The sequence below is a fragment of the Vigna unguiculata genome, chromosome 5, assembly GCF_037176805.1.
Source record: "Vigna unguiculata cultivar grain cowpea cultivar isolate G323 ecotype 2 chromosome 5, ASM3717680v1, whole genome shotgun sequence".
Taxonomy (NCBI): domain Eukaryota; kingdom Viridiplantae; phylum Streptophyta; class Magnoliopsida; order Fabales; family Fabaceae; genus Vigna; species Vigna unguiculata.
The window spans coordinates 9857573-9880949 of record NC_140796.1 but is presented as its reverse complement, the minus strand read 5'-3'; the positions used below and the strand labels follow the sequence as shown (position 1 = coordinate 9880949).

At 29.0% G+C, this 23377-nt stretch overlaps 2 protein-coding genes across 2 annotated transcripts; both read right to left on the bottom strand.

Annotated features, from left to right (window-relative positions):
- Positions 1-960: 960 nt before the first annotated feature.
- On the bottom strand, positions 961-4837 carry LOC114183324 (beta-glucosidase 11-like). Its single transcript, XM_028070300.2, has 13 exons — positions 4615-4837; positions 4410-4479; positions 4252-4307; positions 4027-4102; positions 3771-3842; positions 3590-3677; positions 3204-3456; positions 2924-3039; positions 2421-2641; positions 1984-2015; positions 1804-1891; positions 1419-1509; positions 961-1304 (listed from the first exon to the last, which is right to left on the bottom strand). The coding sequence occupies exons 1-13, from the start codon at positions 4747-4749 to the stop codon at positions 1055-1057; spliced, it is 1548 nt and encodes a 515-aa protein (XP_027926101.1). The 5' UTR covers positions 4750-4837; the 3' UTR covers positions 961-1054.
- Positions 4838-14822: 9985 nt separating this feature from the next.
- LOC114185417 (beta-glucosidase 11-like) lies at positions 14823-21927 on the bottom strand. The gene is made up of 13 exons (XM_028073130.2): positions 21430-21927; positions 21239-21308; positions 21078-21133; positions 20822-20897; positions 20573-20644; positions 20371-20458; positions 19985-20237; positions 19729-19844; positions 16475-16695; positions 15852-15886; positions 15665-15752; positions 15442-15532; positions 14823-15307 (listed from the first exon to the last, which is right to left on the bottom strand). Exons 1-13 carry the CDS (start codon positions 21580-21582, stop codon positions 15016-15018), a joined length of 1611 nt encoding a protein of 536 aa, XP_027928931.1. The 5' UTR covers positions 21583-21927; the 3' UTR covers positions 14823-15015.
- Positions 21928-23377: the final 1450 nt, after the last annotated feature.

Genomic DNA, 23377 nt, shown 5'->3' with positions numbered 1-23377 from the left:
CCGTTTAAAAAGTTTGGGTACCAAATTGAACATTCCTAAAGTTCGGGTACCAAATTGAACTTTCCGAAAAAGTTGGGGTACCAAATCTGTATTTATACATTTTTTTTATCTTTTATTTTAGTTGTGAGTAGTTGTGGGTATGAATGACAATGAGTGAGAATGGATCGGGTCGGACATGGATAATAACTATCCACTACTCAACTTGCAACAAAAAATCTGACATGTTACTTACCTCGCTACTTGTTGGACATCCATTTAAAATATACTTGCAAGTTTTTTAAAACTCGTGGGTATCTATAGATACCCCTCATATATTTAAAAAATTATAATTTATGGATTTTTAAAATAAAATCTAAAATAAAATTACAAAAAGTATAAAATATAATGTATATTAAATTAAATATAAATTAAATTTTAATTTTATTTAATTTTAATCTAATAAAATATAAATTAAATTTTATTTTTTGTTTTTTATGAGTAATGGATACCTTCAAATACGGATAGTATGTTACTCACAATCTAACCCATTTATATGCAGAGTTTAAATTATCTATTACCCGTTATCCCAGATATCCATTTACAGTATTCACTTACTACTTGTATGAATATTTACGGGTACAGATATTTTTTTTTATCTCTATTTATTGGATTCTCCAACATAATATAATATTTTGTTTAAAAGTTTAGATTAGTTGGAAATCCATATCTTATAAGAAGATGACCAACTATATTATATAGGGAAAATTTACATCACTAGGAGCATAAAATTTGAGATTCAAATGCACGTCAAAGTATCAACGGAATTTGGGACTGACGAAATGCGCCAACCTTACATTATTTATTCCATCTTAAATTAGTAGCAAATGTGTGAAATTTTTAATTCAAAAGTACTTTCAAAATACTCGACAACTATACTTTTTATAGTAGGACAAAAACTTACATTGATCAAAATGAATATAATTTGACATCATAAACCATGTTCTTTTATTCATACACTTGGTAGCACAAAATGCAAATTATGATCCCCAAAACAGAAAGAACTTGCATTGTTATTTTATGCTGCATTATGCAGTAAGGTATCGTGTGACAGCACATTCTTCTCAATTTCTGTGGTGATCTTTGAGTCCATAGGCTTCCCCTTCAGAAAATTTGAGTACCATTCAGCAGAAAGCTTAGGTTGCCTCCTTAAGTTTGGATCATTCATATCTATGTAGTATAGACCATAACTCGTCCCATATCCACCCACTAACTCGAATGCATCCATGAAGGACCATACAAAGTAGCCTTTTACATTTAATCCACTCCTTTAGATGTGTCAAGAATGAAGCAAAATAGTAAACAAAAATCAGCATTCACGAAACAACTATGTATGAACCCTTTTTAACTTGGCTTTAAAATGAAAATCAAAGTAAAAGTACCTTAGGCCATCTACCAAACTTCCAATGTATTCTTGCAAGAACTTCACCCTCGACCCGTCCTTTAACGATGAATAGTGTGGTGTACTTTGGCCTGTAGAAATGAAAAAACTTACCATACAACTATATAACAGGATGACTGAATATGACAACAAAAAGAAACATGGAAGTTTTGAATGCTGATTTCAAGACAAAGACAATCAAGGTTTAGAAAAAAAGTTTGGGACTGCAAGGTCAAGATTAAAGTCTGCTATGGCAACCATATTGGGATTGCAATGTTTGTCCACAACTTTTCACACAAAGGTCATCATGAGATGTGATTGTAGCCACAATGTAAAACCTTCAATACTACTATGTCATGAATTGAAAATTCGAAAAATCACCGTACCATTTTCATGTATGTATATTGGTATATTGCCATAAGCTTTCTTTATTGAGTCTAGCACCCCTAGGAAAATATCCGGAGTAATTGGTACCTATAACAATCAGCTGGTTAGTGAAAAATATTTTTTAGTATTAAAAAAGTAAACAGATACATACAGGGAGCACCCTGTTCATGCTATGTTACCTCATATGGAGCTGTACCCTCTGGAGTAACTCCTACAATCAGACAAACAACAGTTAGCTATTTCAGTTCCACAAACATTGGAAGGTGGAACAACAACTGACCACAGTACAATTCCTCTTACTGGACTTTGCCAAACAATTCTCAAGCAATGACAGTTTAAAATACTAAGAATCAAACAGGATTTGTTATTGTTTGATGACATGAACTATGCTATGGATTCATGAGCAGCTTTATATGTTAATATTTATGTTTGTAGAGACATAAACAGAAGGTAAACAAAACAGCAGGTAAACAAGTCAGCTTCTTTGATGAGAATTTGTTAAGGATGAGATCCCACAGAGTAAATGAATAGCTATTTATATATAAGTAACTCGTTGAACCTCGATATAGAAGTAGTATGCAATAAAATTTGGTCAGGGAAAAAGCTTATATCATACTTTCAGTTTCCATTGCTATATCTGCTATGAAATCTCTATCCTCATTTTGCAGGTTGGCAGGATTGTTCTTAACATAAAATGAGAAGTAAAAGTTTACTCCTAAGAAGTCTATTGAGTTCCTGATCATATTTGATTCCTCTTTGGTGAAGGAAGGAAGCCTTGATCCAACATTCTTTCTCATTGTATCAGGGTAATCTCCGAATGTAATAGGATCCATAAACCTGCAGTAAAAATAATAGACATGTCTGCTGTAGCAATCAATGGAGGCAAAAATGTCGGATTTTTATAAAATGATCCAAGAGTTTAATCTTTGTCTACACATTCTTTATAGCTTAACTTACATGCAAGATAAAGTGGTGTGTCTACAAGTTTTAGGGACTGTTACATGAAGGAAAACATCAGAAAATATAGAAATCTGAACTTGGTTCTTTGCAATTCCAGCATGCAAATTTGCTATGTCAACTAGTATTAGAAAGAGGTATCTTGACTATATTGTTACTTACCACCCGATACTGAAGTCTCTGGCCCTTTGAACAGCCCTTACATCTTCAACAGAGTTAGTTTTTGGAAGATAACCAAAAGAAATGAGATTTAACCCAATAATGCCATGCTGCATTGCCTGCATAGAAAAGAGATTGTTGTATGAACAAATAAAATGACGATTAACTATTTCAAAATGACATGATGATGATGATAATCATCATCATTAATGATATCCTTTCTAATTATGCTTCAAAATGCCATACATATAGTAGAGTTGTGCATTTGTTAGATAATGTTTACCTGGTATTTCTTCCTATACAGCCTAGCAGCTGAAGCATGTGCTAACAATATATGATGGGCTGCCAAATATGGCTCAGTTGAGGAATTTCCTTTGGAGCAGTTAGATAAAGAGGTAGAACACCGCTGAGGTGGTGAGATTCCTAAATCATAGCCAAAAACTGCACATGCATTGGCCTCATTCACTGTAGTCCAGTGCTTAACTCTGTCACCAAATTCTCTAAAGCACACATCTGCATATGCTGTGAAGTCTTCCCTATATGCATACACATATAAACATGTTAATCACAACAAAAACCATTGCTCAATTTTCTAACTGATGTATTTGTCTTGTCATGAGATGCATATATATCTAGGACAATTAGAGATTTGAAGTTAGGGAACCATACACTACTCTTCGACTAAGCCATCCTTCATATTCATCCTCCAATGTTTGCGGTAAGTCAAAATGGAACAGCGTAACATGTGGCTGGATTCCTACAAGATGAGGAATTCAACAAAATTAAATATGCATATAACTTGGAAGAACCATTCTAAGACGCTAATCAAAATTTATTCTGTCTTCACAACCATGGCTTATCAGTTCATTGATGAGGTTGTTGTAAAACTGTAGACCCTTGGGATTCACTCGTCCTCTTCCATCTGTTAATACATGAAAACAACAGCATGGAAATAAAATATTGATTTATTGAGTCAAAGGTTTACTGCACCTTATCAAAATCAAAACCAAGTGTGTCTCTAATACATACACACACATATATACACATAGCTTTTATTATTTTAGAAAGTAGTTTAAGAATGCTGCTAACAATATTTGAGTGATAACCTGGAATAAGCCTTGACCATGATATGGAAAATCGGTAGGCTTCTAAGCCCGTGTCTGCCATGAGCTGAACATCTTCCTGCAGGACAATCAAGGTATGAAATTAGCTCAGAACAGGCAGCAAAGTGTTTTAGGTGAATTTGAAGTGTATGTATATATATAGACACACACACACAAAGATGCATCTTGTGTACATGAAATTTCATTTGGTTGTGCAGGATCACAGACCTTGTATTTGTGATAATGATCACACGCAACATCTCCATTACCTAAATACTCATTCCCTGAAAATGTATTTCGATAATCAATTATTTGAACAAAATAACAGCATTAAACGCTGGAAGGAAAAATTGATGCCAAGAAATATGTGAATAGAGGATACTAACCAGATGCAGCATGAGCAAAGGTATCCCAAATGCTTGGCTTCCTACCATCTTCATTCGCTGCACCTTCAACCTTTCATATACATATATATGGTTTAAGACATAATCAGAAACAGAAACAAGGACAATGAAGTGTCTACTGGTGAATGGCGATGATACATGAAAAGGAACAATTAATGAGAGAATAATAAGAGAGTGAAAGAAGAACCTGGTAAGCTGAGGTTGATGCACCAAACACAAATTCTGGAGGGAACTCATCTCTGTGCAAAGCATGAACAGCAGGGAAAAGTGCTACCAATAATATTTGTGCAAGACCAAACGCCTTCATCAACATCAACTGCATATTTCCGATGTGTTATGCTTTGAGGAGAGACAATTTCAATCTCCTTCATTTATAAGTAAGGATACTACCTTTGGAGGCGGTGCATAGTGCTCAGACACAATTTGACATAAAAAGTAAGAAATTTTCCTTCAGTATCCATGAAATTAGTATAAATTTTAAAAAGAAAAGTAATTTTAAATAATAAGAAGAAGAAGAAGAAGAATTTATATATTTTTTCCTTTCAACTATTATGAAAGTTTAAAATTTGATTTCACCTGTTTCTAAAATCAAGAAAATATAATCTCGTGAATAAAATCTCTTTCGATGATAAAAATATTACAACAATAACACATTATTAATCGATCAAAGTTGACTTATTAATGAAATTGACATATAACACAAACAAAAAATGTTACATGTCACCATCAATAAATAATATAAATTGAACTTCAAACTAATAAGACAAAGTTAAAAAAATTAGGTTAATTGTAAAACTAAAATATTATTAAACCTAATTAACAATAAATAAGTAAGTTTGTGAGCATATTTATGACATGGTAAACAGCGTCTAAGCAAAAATTAAAACTAAATTGATGGGAAGCACGTTATAATTTGTTTGCTTAAATAAATTGCCAAACCTTTATAATAACTTTTGTGGAACTAATAGAATAAGGCAAAAGACAAAATAAATTGCCAAACTTGTTAAATCATTTTTTTTTTTGTAAAAGTAATAGAATAAGGCACTATCGGTGGAAAACCACCTCAAATAGTTTTGGTCAACTTAGTAGAACATGTTCGTGCGATACATGCTATGCATTATTTTATATAAGTTAAATTTATAAGTTTTAGTTTTATTTAAACTAGATGTTGACTACACGTTGCACGGGTTTATCAACAATCATTTTATAATATAAAAATGTAAAAATATTATAATATTATATTATAAAAATAAATAATTGTAAAACTTTTTATATGATAAAGTAAACACGATCAACAAATATTCTAAATGAGCATAAAAAGAGATTTGAAAAAAAAAATCAAGTTTGTGGGTGTAAAAATATATATTAAATATTATGGATGTCAAAGCAGGTTGGGTTGGAATTTCCAACCCGTTAACCCGTTGTGACCTAGTCTGCCTAGTCCGTTCAACTAGCAGGCCAAAGACGGGTCCAGCCGTCTCGTCCGTCAACCCTTTTTTATGTTTAAAAATTAAAAGTAATTAAAATAAATAAAATTTTTATAATGTATAAACAAATATATATATATATATATTATAATTTATAAACAATTTTTTTTTAAAATTAAAAAAAAAAGTTGCGGGCCAATGGGGCGGGTTGAATTGTCCAACCTGTTTCTTAATGACAAGGCAGTCCGATCCAGTCCATTTTTGACAGGTCAAAGGTAGGACGGACCAAAACAAACCGAACTGGCCATTTTATCACCTCTATGAAATATCCTTTTGGATTACCATTGCATCCTTCAATTATGTACAAAGAGTTTCCTATTCCAGCTATCACATGGATTGGATGCTTTGATCTCTATTGAAGAGGCTTTCTTTGTGGACCTCTAATATTTCTTCATTGTCAAATATTTCTTCTTTCTTTGCACCTCCAAATTTTACATAATGACCATTATGTCTCTTCCAAATATATATATATATATATATATATATATATATATATATATATATATATATATATATATATATATATATATATACTTCCTATTTTTTATTTCTTCTTATTATTTGGTTTGTAATAAAATTCATTTTTATTTCCAATATATTTCTTGTCTTATCCAAACTTTTATGCAATTATGTTCAAATGATGTATGTCAATTAAATATTTTTTATGTCTCACATTTGAACATTTTTACTCTTTTTTAATATTTTTATTTGTAATATATTTTCTTTTCACATGAGAATATTTAACACTATTAATTCAAGTGTTCAATAGTATAAACTTTTCATTTATTAGGTAATATAAACAATTTATCTTCTTTATTTTATTATTATTAATTTCTATTTTCATTTGAAGAACTCTTTTATTTTGCTAAAATTATTTTCGTTATATATCAATCATCGACTAAGTTGATATTTGAAAAGTTTTTTTAGATGTCTAAGATATTTTTCATTTTACCATACCCATACCCTTGATTAGACATTTATATTCCTTTGTGCGATTTCATTCAATGGTCTCTCAAATTGTTTCTAATAAGACACACATTTGATAATTTTTTTAATATTTTTATTTGTTGTTTATTTTCATAATGTTGAATACTATTTTGATATTTTTTTATATAATTATTTTTATTTTCTAACTCATTATCATATATGTAATTTTATCACTATAATTTTAAAAAATACATTTTATTTACTATAATATAAAAATTTAATGTAATTGTTATAAAATCTTTTTTATTACCATCTAACATATATTGAAGTTCAAAAAGTAAAAGATTTATGTTAAAATTTTACTCTTATTAGTTTAATCATTCTTTGTATGATTTTGATCAAGTAACATAATTTTTTTAGTATATGAAAAAAAAAAGATTCCATTAGAATTTAAAAAATTGTAGTAAATAGATATTCAAAATAATTTTTAATTTGAATATTTATTTTCATTTTATATATATATTTTTAAATATTTTTAAATTTTATGAATTAGGTTTCATGTTTGCAAATTAATTGAATATTTTGGTTCTCATGAAATTTTATTTGGTATTCTAATTTGAAATGTATATAATTATAATATAATTTATTTTTAAATATTTAATATTGAAGAAACAACACTACTGTTAATATTTAATATTTAATAATATTACGTTTCCTTTATCATAATTTTGTATTATTTTATAAAAATTAATTAATTAATATTGAAATAGTATGAAAGCGGGTATGGATACGAATACGAGTATATACTCATTACCCGATGGAGATGGAGATGAGACAAAAACTTGATACATGTTGGGTTTGAGTATGAGAATTAATTTTTTGTGTGGGGATGAGTATGGGATAGTGAAACACGTTCTGGTCCCCACCCCGCTGCCATCCTTGACATCCTTATTACTGATTCTCGCACCCCCAAGTCATTTTCACACAAAAGCAACTCCAAGCTATAGTGTTCTCTTGTAATCATGTACTTGTTCAAATAAGTCACTTACTTATTACTTATGATGCACAAATACAATACGTGTATCGAATACAACACGTATCTAATACGCCAATACGTTTATTTTGAAAATAATAAGATATGATACATGATACATGCATATTGATTGAAAAATGTATAACAATTTTTAAAAATATGGTAAATATATTATTGTTATTGTGTGATTCCAAATTAAAATCATATGTATTAAAGTTGTTAACATAAAAAGTTATAAATCATTATTATCATAAAATTACTATTGTTTTATGAATTAAATATTTCATTAATAAATATTAATAAAATATCAGACACAAATACGTGGTAGACACAAATACTTAAAAGTGCGGTGGAGTGCGATGCATCATAGCTCATTACTCATTTAGCATGCATGTTTGTGCGTCTATCATCTTAACATAATTGGATAAATAGAACATTTCTATTATATTATTTATTAAAACTAAATATCGTTTATTATTAGAAGTAAATACAATATTCAATTGTTTATTCACTTAAATATATATATATATATATATATATATATATATATATATATATATATATATATATATATATATATATATAAAATAAAGTGAGTTATTCAAGAAAGATACGCGTAAAGTTAAAGTGATTAGTCAATCATATTTCTCATGACTTATAGGATAAGGGTGGAGTAAACTTACCTACCGTATTAAAATAATGGGTTAAATATGTTTTTGGTCTCATAACTTTCAGTGAATTTTGAAATTAGTCCATTTTGAAAATTTGGACCAATTTAGTCATTCATCTGTCGAAATACGAAGATTTAGTCCTTTTAATCAAATTTTGTTAGGTTTATTTGATATTTCGTACACATTTGAGGATTGTGTTTGAGTTGTTTATACACATTTTTGCTTTAATGTTAAAGTCAAATACTATTATGAAACACGATTATAATGTCAAATAAACTTAACAAAATTTGATTAAAATGACTAAATCCACGTATTTCGAAAGATGAAAGACTAAATTGGTCCAAAGTTTCGAAATAGACTAATTCTAAAATTCACTGAAGGTTAAGGGATCAAAAACATATTTAACCCTAAAATAATTTAAAAAATTTGACCTATCCTGCCAACTATTTTAAAATTTTTTATTTTCAAAATGTGTTTATCTCTCTCTCTCTCTATATATATATATATATGTATATATATATATACATATATATATATATATATATATATATATATATATATATATCAAATAATATGATACATTAAAATAATTTTTAAATAATTTTTTATTTTAGTTAAAAAAAATGATAGGGCAACTTGAAATGCTTTTGACTCACAAACTAGAAGGACTTGTCAAAGTACACTAATTGGTAACTAACTTATCAAATTTTGCCATTACTTTCAACACCCCGTCAAAGATGAGAAAGATTGCTTTCTGGAAAAAAAAAATCAGAATTGTTTATTATGTTCCCAAAAATAATTTCTGAAAGTGATGGGGTGCAGAAAATATTAGCCATCAAATTTTGGAGGACTCTTCCACCTGTAGAGTAGGACTAAAGAACATATAAGAAAACTAAATATATTTTTTTTGTTATGCAACATTATTTACGAAAGCTTAAAAGTATTGACCAAATGGAGGACTTACTTAAGTAATTCTCTTACTTCTAAACTATTATTCTCATTATCAAAAAGTCTTCTACAGGTAAATATCTATTTGACAATTGAACATTAGAACCAAAACTTGATAGTTCATTATCTCACCACGAAAATTTCACGGGTCTTTCTTCATCCACCTCCAAAATTTTTTCTACACCTCCAAAATTTCTTTAAATTCCCAAACAACCCTTTCACCATTAGAGAAAATCCTTAGACATCACACCCCCCAAAATTATGTCGACTTCCGAAAGTCAAAATATATGACTTTCGGAAGTCAAAATATATCACCAGAAGTCAAAATGTATTACTAGAAGTCGATTTCCAGAAATTAAAATGTATCACCGAAAGTCAAAAATTATCACCGAAAGTCGGCTTCCAAAAGTCAAAAAATTAATTTTATTTTAAATCTTTTTAAATCTTTTTAAAATTTATATTTTCTAACTTTTAATTGTTTTTTTAGTTTATTATTTATTATTTTATTTATTTTTTATGTTTTCATATTTCTTAATATATATTTTTTTTTAAATATTAATATCTATATATATATATAATTTTATTTTTATTTAATATACTGAAAAATAAAAATAAAAATAAATATAAAAATAAGTAAAATTAAAATAATATTAAACTTTAAATCAAAAAAATCAAAAATCAAAAATTTATTCTGCTTCATTTAATTTTATTTAATATTTAAATTGATTTTAAAATAATAAAACTTTAAATTAAAAAAAAAGAAAAAAAAGAAAAAATATATGCAAATATATATATATATATATATTCCTTTTTTTTAATTTTAAATTTCATTATATATATATATATATATATTATTTTAAATATGATTTTTTTTATTTTTACTAAATTTTTAATAAATTATATAAAAATAAATTTAAATTTAAAAATATAAAAAAAATAAAAAAATAAAAAATTTAAAAATTTAAAAAAGTTTAAAAATTTGATTAAAATTAAACATTTAAATTTTAAATAAAATTAAAAAATTCAAATAAAATATAAATACTATACACATTAAATATATAAATAAAATAATTATAATAATATCAATAAAATTAATAAAATTAAAAATATAATAGAAAAATAATTTGAATTAAAATAATAAAACTTTAACTAAAAATTGAAATATATATATATATATATATATATATATATATAAATTTAAAGTTTTATTATTTTAATTTAAATTATTTTTTAATTTTTTAATTAGCATTTTTTTACTTATTTTTTATTTTTCAAAGTAATATTTCTTTTAAATTTATATATTTAATAATTTTGAATATTTTTAATTCGTGTTTTAAAAAATAAAATAAAATAAAAGTTAGAAAATATAAATTTTAAAAGAATGAAAAATATTTAAAATAGAATTAAATTTTTGACTTCCGGAAGTCGACTTTTGGTAATGATTTTTGATTTCCGGAAGTGGACTTCCGGTGATATATTTTGACTTTTGGAAGTCAACTTCCAGTGATATATTTTGACTTCCGAAAGTCGACTTCTGGTGATATATTTTGACTTTCGGAAGTCGACTTCCGGTTATATATTTTGACTTCCGAAAGTCGAGTTTTTGTGATATATTTTGACTAGGGGTGGCAAAACGGGTTGGACCCAACGGGCCAGCCCGTCAGCCCGTGCTAAAAGGAACGGGCTGGGTTGAAGATTTCAACCCGTCAGCCCGTTCTGGCCTGTCCCGTCCAGCCCGTCAACTTGACGGGCCAAAGTATGGGCTGGCCCGTTCTGGCCCGTTGGCCCGTTTTAAAAAAATAAAATACAATAAAAATAATTAAAAAAATTAATTTTTTAGATTATATATTTTAAATGTAGAAATATATAATAGTATTATAATTTAAATCATTAACACCTACAAATTAAGTTTGAATTATTAGTTATAATTGAATAATTTAATATGTAAATTTAATAATTATTTTAACTTATCTAATTAAAACATTAACTAATCAATTAAAAGTTAAAATAATATTTTATTTGATTAAATATGACTTTAATAATAATTTATATGTATATATAAACAAATTTAAAAAATAAAACAAATTAAAAAATTTGAAAACTAATTAAAAAAATTTAAAAAAAAACTAGACGGGCCAGCCCGGCCCGGCCTGTTAGCCCGTCATATACGGGACGGGTTGTGAATATTGACCCGTTTTTGTTTGACGGGCCAGCCCGTCCTTGCCCGTTTTTTGACGGGCCACATACGAGCCGGGCCAAAAGGGGCCGGGCTGGCCCGTTTGCCACCCCTAATTTTGACTTCCGGAAATCATATATTTTGACTTCCGGAAGTCGACATCCAGAAGTAATTTTGGGAGTGTGATGTCCGTGAGTTTCCTTAAATGGTCAAAGGGTTTTTTTGGGAATTTAAAGAAATTTTGGAAGGGTAGAAGAAATGCTTGGAGGTGTAGGAAGAAAGACCAAAACTTCACTCCTTTCACAACTCGTCCATGGAATCTGTACCTTCTGGCAGTGGCAGATTATATATGGAGCAGGGAGGGGCCTTGGCCCCCTCAAAATATTTTTGATTTTTTTTAAATTATAACTAATGTATTTTAAAAATTGATAGAAATTTAAATTGTGTTTTTTTAATTTTTTATAAAGCATAATAAATAATAAAATATAAAATTTAATATAATAAAGAGTAAAAATATTTAGATTTAATTATTTTTTTGTCTTTGTTTTTGTCAAAAGAATATCAAATTTCGACTAAAAAATCAGAACCAAATTGAGACTAAATCAACTTGAGGACCAACTTACATTTTTGGAAACAAAAACCAAAATAGTAATTAAAACAAATATTTATTAAAATATTTTTTATTTTATTTCTCATTGTCTTTTTAGGTTTTCACAAACTTGTACTCATCTTTCAGCCTCATGTTTTCTTTTTGTTTTTGAAGAAAAAAAGAAGTTAGACACAAACTCATTACTTTTGCTCTCATTTATCATTTATTATCTTCCTTCCTTGAAAAAAACGGTAATTGTCTTGTCTCACTTGATAATAAACTATTAGTTTAATAGTTATTAATATTATTTTTTATTTCATGAACTTTGTATATTCATTTTTTTATGAATATAGAAGAAAAAATAATGTATTATGTGTTCTTTCAAATCAATTTTGTGACTTGATTATAAGATATTTTTCTTTTAATAATTACGATTCTCAATTTCTCATTAGATTATGATAAATTATTTTTTTAATATTAACTTTTTTAAAATTATATTGATGAAGAATAAAACCAAAGATTCATTCTTTAAACGTGATAGAAGAGAAGTTGTTAATGAAGATGGAAACAAGATAGATTTTACTTTTTCACATATTTTAAAGTATTGTACCAATGATCAAATTGTTCAGTTAGATGAGTTATTTTTTAAAGCATTATACTAATGATCCAATCTAATAGTCAAATAATTATATTTTTTGGCCCCTCCAAATTTTGTAGTCAAAATCCGCCACTGCCTTCTGGTAAGAATAGGGATGGCAACGGGGCGGGGATGGGTTTCACTATCCCTTACCCATCCTCATCCCCATAAAAAAAATTCATCCTCATCCCCACCGAGTAACGAGTATAATCTTGTACCCATACCCATACCCGTTTCCTTACTACTCAATATAAATTTTAATTAATTTTTATAAAATAATAAAAAATTATGGTAAAGGAAACATAATATTATCAAATATTCAATATTAGGAGGATAGTTCTTTCTTCGATATCAAATACTTTGAAATAAATTATAATTATTTACATTTTAGATTGAAATACCAAATAAAATTCATGAGAACTAAAACATTTATTAAATTTGCAAACTCCAAACATTAATGAAACCTAGTTGATAAAATGTAAATTTTTTTTTAAAAAAATATAACAAATATTCAAATTAAAATATACTTTAAATGTTTGTTTACTTCAATTTTTTTAAATTCTAATGAATCTCTTTTTTTATACACTAATAAAAATGATAATACATCACTTAATCAAAATGACGCAAATAACAAATAATAAACATAATAAAACAAATTTAACATGATTATTGTATCTTTTGAACTCCAATATATGTTGGATGGTGATAAAAAATTATTCATGGCAATTACATTAAATTTTGATATTGTAGTAAATAAAAGTTATTTATACGATTATAGTGAAAAATTACAGTATGATTGATATAATGAGTTAGAAAATAAAAAATAATTAGATAAAATATACTGAAATAGTATTCTACATGATGAAAATAAACAACAAATAAAAATATTAAAAAATTAACAAATGTATGTCTTAGAAACAATTTGAGAAACTATTGAAAGAAATCACACAAAGGAAAACGAATGTATAATTAAGGGTATTATAAGATGAAAACTACCTTAGACATCTAAGAATATTTTTCAAATATCAACATATATACTTAATGGTCGAGAAATAATTGTTTTAGCGAAACAAAAGAGTTCTTCAAATGAAACAAAAATTAATAAAAATAAGTAAAGAATTTTTTGTATATTACTTAGTAAATGAATGATTTATGCTATTAAACAATTAAATTGAGAGTATTAAACATACTCATGTGAAAGGAAAATATACAATAAATACAAATATTAAAAAATAATAGAGATATTCAAATATGAGACACAATTTTTTTTTTAATTGACATACATTATTTTAACATAATTACATAAATGTTATGATAAGATACAAAAATATATTGGAGATGCGAATGAGTTTCATGACAGACCAAATAATTAAAAGAAATAAAAAAATGAAATATATATATATATATATGGTTACTTAATTAATTGTGAATATTTTAATAATTTAAATGATGACGGAGATATGGCGAGGACGGGTATTATGGCAGGCATATGTACATACCCATAACCATCCTCGTACCCAATTGAAAAAGTCGGAGATTTCCCATATCCATCCCCATATCCAGTCAATACAGGGATTCCCGTCAAAACGGAGACAGGTTCGAGTAATACCCACCGGGAGCTTTATTTGCCATCTATAGGTAAGAACACCTTGATTATTATTTTTTAATTTGATTTGGGAAAAAGAATTATCGAGAACTCTCACATGGTCTCTCTCTGTTTTTGAAGTGTAACTTAAATATTTGTCATACAATTTTGCTTAATATCAATTGCTTTTAAGATTATATTTGACATTGCATCAGAATCTATAGCTGATCTTAGTGATAACATATTCTGGTGAGCTCGTTCACTTCAGTAAACACCAACTTATATATTTGTTGGATAACTTTGGTTAATGTGAATTAGTTTTAAGATGAAATCTGCCAAGAATGAGTAAATTCCACTAAGTATGCCATATTAAATTCTACTAAAGTTCAAGTTACTGACATCCATTATTCAATGACAATTCCAATAAGTATGGGACCAGTGTTCGTGTATGCCATATTTCTGTATGACAACTGAAAACTGTTACATTGAGCAAAATCTAAAAGTTTCATATGATTTTGTTTTGACATCAGAAGACTTATTCGCTCTGAATTTTAAACGTGTTCTGATTACTGTACGTGGCACTATGAAGTGAGGGTTTGTGTGAAAGCTCACTTGCATTCTTCTGAGTTTCCTTTGTGATCTTTGGGTCCATAGGCTTCCCTTTCAGAAAATTTGAGTACCATTCGGCAGAGACCTTAGGTTGCCTCCTTCGGTTTGGATCATTCATATCTACGTAGTATAGACCATAACTTGATTCATAACCAACCAATAACTCAAATGCATCTATGAAGGACCACACAAAATAACCTTTGACATTTAATCCACTCCTGTCAATGTGTCAAAAACAAAGGAATAGAATATACAAAAGTTAGCTTTTCTGACACAATTGACGACTATTTTTACACAGAGTGCACAGCCTTTTAACTTTCCAACTTGAAAATGGAAATAAAAGTAGAAGTACCTCAGTGCATCAACCATGCTTTCTATGTATGCATGCAAGTAATTCACCCTCGACCAGTCATCTAATGATGAACTACGAGGTGTCTCTTGGCCTGCAAAGCTAAAAAGGCTCACCATACAACTACATAGTAGGATAGTTGAATATGTTGATAAAAGAAACATGGAACTTTTGAATTCCATAAAAGATATGCAATGTGCATTTCATGAATTGGAAAATTTCATACCATTTTCGTGAATGTAAATGGGAATATTGCCATATGCATTCCTTAGTGAGTCTAACATCCGTAGGAAAATCCCAGGAGTAACTGGAACCTAAACCAATCAGCGGATTAGTGGGAAGTATTGAAGTTACATTTTAGAAGAATAAACAAATAAATAGACAAGAATAACAAAATGTTTTTGATATGTTACCTCACCGCTAAATGATGTATCATTTACATCAATTCCTACAACCAGAAAGAACATAATTAGTGGTTTCACTTCCACAAAAATGGAGGAACATGGATGACATCACAGATTGATTTCATCAACTAACTAAACATGCTATAACAGGACGTGGTATAACATTTTACACTGGTGTGGATTCTTGTAGTTTAGAGGAAGACTTGAATGCAGAGGTAAGAAATGAAAATATAGTGTGAATCTGATCTCTATGTTAAAAGTTCATGTTTGAGGGAGACAAGGTAGCATACAGAAGAAATTCCATCAGGATAGTGGAGCACCGGAAGGTCTTTAAAATGTATTAGCAAAAGATTAGCAAAAGGTGAAGAAGCCAAAAACCCCAAGAATTCTAAGATCAACAGTAAACAACAACGACAAATGCTGGAACACGATTCATTCAACGGTACAATTACTGAAAAAAATTAAAATAGCAAGTAAATAAGTCTAATTCCATTTATAAGTAACTTGATTCATACAATTAAGGACTAGACCTCTGACAATGAAGAAACATTTCTATGTAAGTAACTTGTTGAACCTCAATATAGAATTGGTTATGCAACAAAAATAGGACATGGAAACAGCATATGACATACTTTCAAATTCTACTGACATGTCTGTTAGGTAGTCTCTATTGCGATTCAGCAGGCTGCTCGGACTGTCCCTGACATAAAATGAGTAGTAAAAGTTTATTCCTAAGAAGTCGATGGAGCCCCTAACCAGATCTGATTCCTTTTGAGTGAAGGAAGGAAGCCTTGGACCAGCATTTTTCTTCATTATATCAGGGTAATCTCCAAATGTAAAGGGATTCATAAACCTGCACGGACAAATCAGAGACAAAAGCCCATTGTATCAGCTAATGCATAATTGAAAGCTACGCATTTATTTGCATGGGAAAGTTTACGGGATTTTTTCAAAATTTCATCACTAAATTTGATGTATTATCTCTAAATTATGATTGTTTAATGAAGAGCAAAGAAGACTGCCTACTAGAGAGCATCTGGTAGTATTAAGTTTAGTTAGATTGTTTACTATCTACAACCTCTATTAAATGGTGTTCTGTTTTAACTGTGTCTTTGGCTTTCTCTTATTCTTTTTTCCATAGTTCTATATATAGAGAACATGCAAAATTGCATGTTTATGCAATATACGTTGTGTTGATACATTTTGTGTATAAAAGCTTTTATTATAATACAATTGTGTCCTTTCATTCTTGTTCTTGTATTTTTCTTGTGATTGTTGTGAACCCAACAATTGGCATCGTTTGCGAGGAACGAGAGGAAGAAAGTCAAGATCAAAGTTTGAACATATGGCCACCAAGTTTGATATTGAGAAGTTTTATGCCGAGAATTACTTCAGATTATGGAGGATCAAAATGGAAGTTATCTTGATACATCAAGAATCTATTGATGCGATAAAGGGTGAGTGAGATGAACATGTTGGCCTCCTCGTCTCAAAAGGCAAAGACTAACATAATCAGCAAAGCGAAAAATTCCATAATTTTGTGTATAGAAGGATAAGGCATTGATGGAACTTGTGAAGGAGAGAATTGTTGTGTCAATATGGATGAAACTTAAGTCATTTTTGTTTGACGAGATCTCTTACACAGACTCTATTTGAAGCAACAGTTGTATTCATTAGATGAGAAAATCAAGAATGATAGTAGAGCAACTAATATAATTTAACAACATAAACAATTTGGAGAACATTAAAGTGAAGCTCGAAAATGAAGATAAGACTTTATTGTTTCTTAACACCTTGCATAAGATGGTTGGACATTTTAAAGATGCTCTGTTGTCAGGGAAAGAACAAACCATTACTTTGGAAAAGTACAAACCTCAATTCAAACTAAGGAACTAAAGAAGCTTCAAGAGTAATTAAAGGAGGGAGGTGGAACGGAAGAAGTCAAAGCATTCATCATACAATAGAGTGGAAAAAGGACCTTAGTACAACGATTGCCACAAAAAAGGTCACTACAAGGTAGAGTATCCAAAGAAGGAGAGGAATGAGAGGTGTAGAAACTCACATTTTAGAACAGAATTTGTTGATGTTGTTGTAGTGTCTTACAATAATGAGCTGTTGGAGTGTTAGTGGCATTAGTGTTAGGTACACAGAAGAGCTAGGTCATGAACTCAAGTTGCACTTATCACATGTGTCCAGTAGAGGAGTTCTTTGAGACTTTAAAACTGAAAGAATGAGGCATAGTTTTTCTTGGGAACAATAAAGCCCGTAAGGTGCAAGACATGGTGTCAATTAGATTGAAAATGTATGACATCTGGGAGATGGTTTTACAGGATATGAAATATGTTTCAAAGATAGAGAAATTTTTTGTCAATTGGTATGTTTGATCTTATGGGTTTGTCTACCAAGATTGAACGAGGTACTATAAGGACTTTAAAGCAAACATTTGTAGTTCCTAAAACTTTTACATACTAGATGGTTCTATAAAGACTATGCATTTATGCTAGTCAAACTGTAAGATAAGACAAAACTTTGAGATTTGATGTTAAGACACATAAGTCAGAAAGGTTTGATGGAATTGGACAAGCAAAATATGTTAGGAGGTGATGAAATGAAGGATCAAGAATTTTGTGATTAATGCATACTTGAAAAGTCTCAAAAATTGAAGTTTGAGAATGGTATGCGTGTGTGCAGTAGATATTTTGAGTGTGCTCATACAGACCTTTGGAATCCAACACAAGCTCTAACTCATGGTGCAGGGCCTTACTTCCTCACTATCATAGACATTACTAGAGGAGGGTGCGGATTTATATCTTGAAAAGTAAGACTGAGACTTTTCAAAGATTTAAGGAGTGACACACCATGACCATTAATCAATAGGTAACCAAACTTCAAGTGCTTAGAATTGACAATGGATTGGAGTCTGTATCAAAGCAGTTTAATGAGTTTTGCAAGAAAGAAAGGTTAAGGAAACATAAGACAGTTGTAGGTACACCTTGAAAAAGATTATCTTACTAAGAGAATAAATAAAACCATTTTGGAGCAGATAAGAAGTATGTTATTGGTAGTTGATTTGCCCAAGTCCTTTTAGGGAGAAGCTACAAACACTACACCCTATCTAATAAGGAGTTCATCTTCTGCACTAAAGTTTAAGAGTCTCGTGAAGGTCTTAAGATAAGGTGTGTCTTTTTTCTTTATTGTTACTCAACTTTGTTATTTATACTCAATGTTAAACTTTCAACTCATATTTGGATTCCTAACATCTCTAAATCATGATTGTCCGATAGAGAGCACAAAATATAGTCTACTATAGGGTCTAGTAGTGTTAAGTTTAGTCAGATTTTATACCGTCTACCGCCTGAATTAAATGAATCTTGTCTTAATTGTTGTAGTAGTTTTCCGTTATTCCTTTTCTTTAGTTCCATATATAGAAAACATGTGAAACTCTATGCGTATGTAATATGTGTGGCATTGATGTATAAAACCTTCTTTTATAGTATAGTTATTTTCTTTCATTTTTGTGTTTTTCTTGTGATTGTGGCGAAACCAAACTAAAGAAATGAGAAATAGAACCATTCAGCCAAAGTTGTTTTAGTTCAACAAAAAAAGTCTCACATAGCTTAAGATCTAAAGCTAAAGGTTGTTTATAAACACTTTTGTTAGTTAAATAGATAGTACCTTAGATGTGATAAACCTAACAATTCAGTGTGCTTTTGTTTGAAGTGGGAACAAACAAAGAGGTTAAGAATTGAATCACAGTCAGAACATATTCTTTACTATTTAACTAACTTGCACACAGAGTGTGTGATATAGAAATATTGTTTCTTCACTTTACAGTTAATTTATTCCAAGCATTAGAAAGACATAGCATGCACAGATTGTTACTAACCAACCAATGAAGAAGTCTTGGAGCCTTTGAGTAGCAGCTATATCTTCAGTAGAATTTGTTCGTGGAAGAAGACCAAAAGGAAGGAGATTAAACCCAATTAAGCCATGCTGCAAGCCCTGCAATCAAAAGAGATTTTCTGAAATGACACCCTCATGGTGATCACCTCTAACTCTGTCCTGCTAGACTATGGTTCAAAATGCAAATAGAATGCCCTATGAATGACAGTGGAATGGAACAGTTGTTACATCATTTTTACCTGATATTTCTTCCTATATAACCTAGCAGCTGAAGCATGTGCTAACAACATATGATGGGCAGCCAAATATGGCTCCGTTGAGGAATTTCCTCTGGAACAGTTAGCTATAGGGAGAGAACACCTCTGAGGTGGTAAGAATCCTACATCATAGCCGAATGCTGCATGCACATTGCCCTCATTCACAGTAGTCCAATACCTAACTCTGTCTCCAAATTCTCTAAAGCACACATCTGCATATGCTGTGAAGTCTTTCCTACAAACATATATATAAATGTGTTAATCACAATAGATACCTTTTCTCAATTTCGTGACAGATTTAATCTGCACAATCTCTATCTAGGACAAGACTGTAACACAACTAGAGACTTGGAGTTTGGGAACCATACACAACTCTTCGACTAACCCATCCTCCATATTCATCCTCAAGTGTTTGTGGTAGGTCCCAATGGTTTAATGTAACATGTGCTTCGATTCCTACATTATGAGAAATCAAAAAAGGAAAAAAGTAAATGTTCATCAGACAACCTGGAAGAATCCCTCTTAGTTGTTTAATTAAACTTGAAGATAAAAATCTTGTTTCATAAGAACCATGGCTTATCAATTCATTAATAAGGTTGTTGTAATACTGTAGTCCCTTGGGATTCACTTGTCCTCTTCCATCTGGCAATACATGGAAACAGCAAGGTCAGAACAGTATTGAAATAACAGTTTGATTTTGGCAACTACATTCAACTGGAGTCAGAAATTCATTGCCCCTAATAAATTACTTTTGCATTTTATTTTAGAAATTTAGAAATTGATTTAAGAATATCTCAGACAAAAGTTTGATTATCTCACCTGGAATAATCCTAGACCATGATATGGAAAATCTGTAGGCTTCTAAACCCATGTTGGCCATGAGCTGAACATCTTCCTGCAGGAAGTCAAGGTATGCTATTACCTCAGAACAAACTACAAACTCTTTTTAGGTGAACAACATGAATATAGAGCAGTGGCGAATATAAGATTCATCTTGTGCATATGCATGCATGTGTGTGTATAATATACAACAGCTTCTTTTGGTTTTCTCTAGACATGCTCAAGGGTCACCGACCTTATATTTGTGATATTGGTCACACGCAACATCTCCATCACCTACATACATATTCCCTGAAAACAATTTTTTTCATTAAATTTCTCTGATCAAAATAGTAACATTAAACCTTAGACATGATTTCAAAATAAATATGTGAGAGTAGAGGGTAATACTAATACCATTTCCAGAATGGGAGAAAGTGTCCCATATGCTTGGCTTCCTTCCATCTTCATTTGCTGCACCTTCAACCTTTCAAACTACCCCAGTTACAAATTCATAACATATGAATACAAATTGAGCTACAGAATCAAAAAGACTAGAAGCAATGAAGTGTATTATACTAGTGAAAAGTAAGAAACTACAAAAGAACCTGATAAGCTGAAGCTGATGCACCAAAAACAAAGTCAGGAGGGAACTCATCTCTGCTCAAAGCATGAGCACTAGGGTGGACTATCACCAATACTAATTCTAAAACAGCAAAAGCCTTCAGAATCAAACCCATACTCTCTATGCTTCTCTTCATTTTGCCTTGCACTGTTTTAGTGTGTTGACAACCAAAAACACATGCTCTGTTACTGGTTTCTTTGGATTCAACGTTTATGCGTCAGAATTATGTGGAAATTTCTACTTCAGTGAAGAACAAGCACACTAGTGGAAATTACAAAGTTGACCACTTTGTCTGGTGGGTTGAAATGGCACAAAAGGTTTGCCAAATTTGATGAATAATGCGTATATGTTTGGAGGGGCGTGTTGAATACGGCATCTGTGAATCTAAAGTAACATGATGCCATCATTGAGGTTTGTGCCTTTCAATATTCAATATTCAATTCAACAAACATATAGAGAACAACATATTCACAGTATCTGAACCGAAAGAAATGAAAGGTGTATTCTTGCCGCCTGGAAGGAACTCGTACTTGCTATGTTATAATAATAATAATAATAATAATAATAATAATAATAATAATAATAATAATAATAATAATAATAATAATAATAATAATAATAATAATAGTTTTCTTTTTAGCATTTTAAAAAATTGGCTTTAATAATATTTAGTTTATTCCTTTCTTGAAGTGACTTAAATGATATTTTAAAACAAGAATAATACAACTAAATTTATTAAAGGCGAAAAAGTTAAAGAAAGAATGGTTTTATTCTGTAAAAAAAAAAATATATTGTTATCACTTTCAAAATGTTATTTTACATTAAAATTTTGTCTTTTTATTGAGGTAAGTTTTTTAATTCTTGTTCTCGTACATGAATATAAGAATATACTACTTCTAGAATGAGGTGACATTTTAGACTGATCGTTGATATTGGGTGACTTTTTAAATAAAATATTAATTTGTGTCTCCATTCAAACAACTTTTAGTAAAGGCACTACTTTAATGGTTGATTAGTCAAAAAAGGTTGTTTGATTTATGGATTTGTTTTTTTTTTTGTCAGTTTATTTTCTTTAGGTGTGTTTTGACGAAAAAAAGGATTTAGGATATCGGATGGAATCGGGTGAATTTGAATGAAAGATTATGTGTGTTTTTTCATATAGGTTTAAATGCAAGTAAATGAATTTAAAGATTAATTTTGTAACATAAGTGATTAGAGTGATGAAATAAAAAAATAAAAAGTTATAGTAAGTAAAATTTGAAGATTACTAAAATATTTTTTATGATAAAAAATATAAAAAATGACTTTTGGATTAGATAAATATATTAAATTTTAAAAACTATTATTTAATAATTTTTAATAAAAGAATTAAATAAATTATATTAAATTATTTATAATAATTAATATTATTTTAAATTACTAATAATAATGATTATTATTATTAATCATTATATACATTATTTTTATTACTTATTATTATATTTAATTACTCTATATATATTATTTATAATAATTATTTAATTATATATAAATATATCATTTAATGTATTAATATTATATACATTTAATTATTATACATATTATATATATTTTTATTATTATTCATTATTATATACATATATTACTAATAATAATTATTATTATACATATTATTAATTATATTGTTATATACATAAAATATTTGTTATTATTAGTTTATATATATATATATATATATATATATATATATATATATATATATATATATATATATATATATATATATATATATATATATATATATATATATATATATATATATATATATATACCACACAACAGACACCATAACTACATATAACATACACTAGCACTGGTTACTTAATTGGTGCTTCTCACTCTTACACACTTCACACAACACACACGGTTATTCTCACACACCTAACATTTTA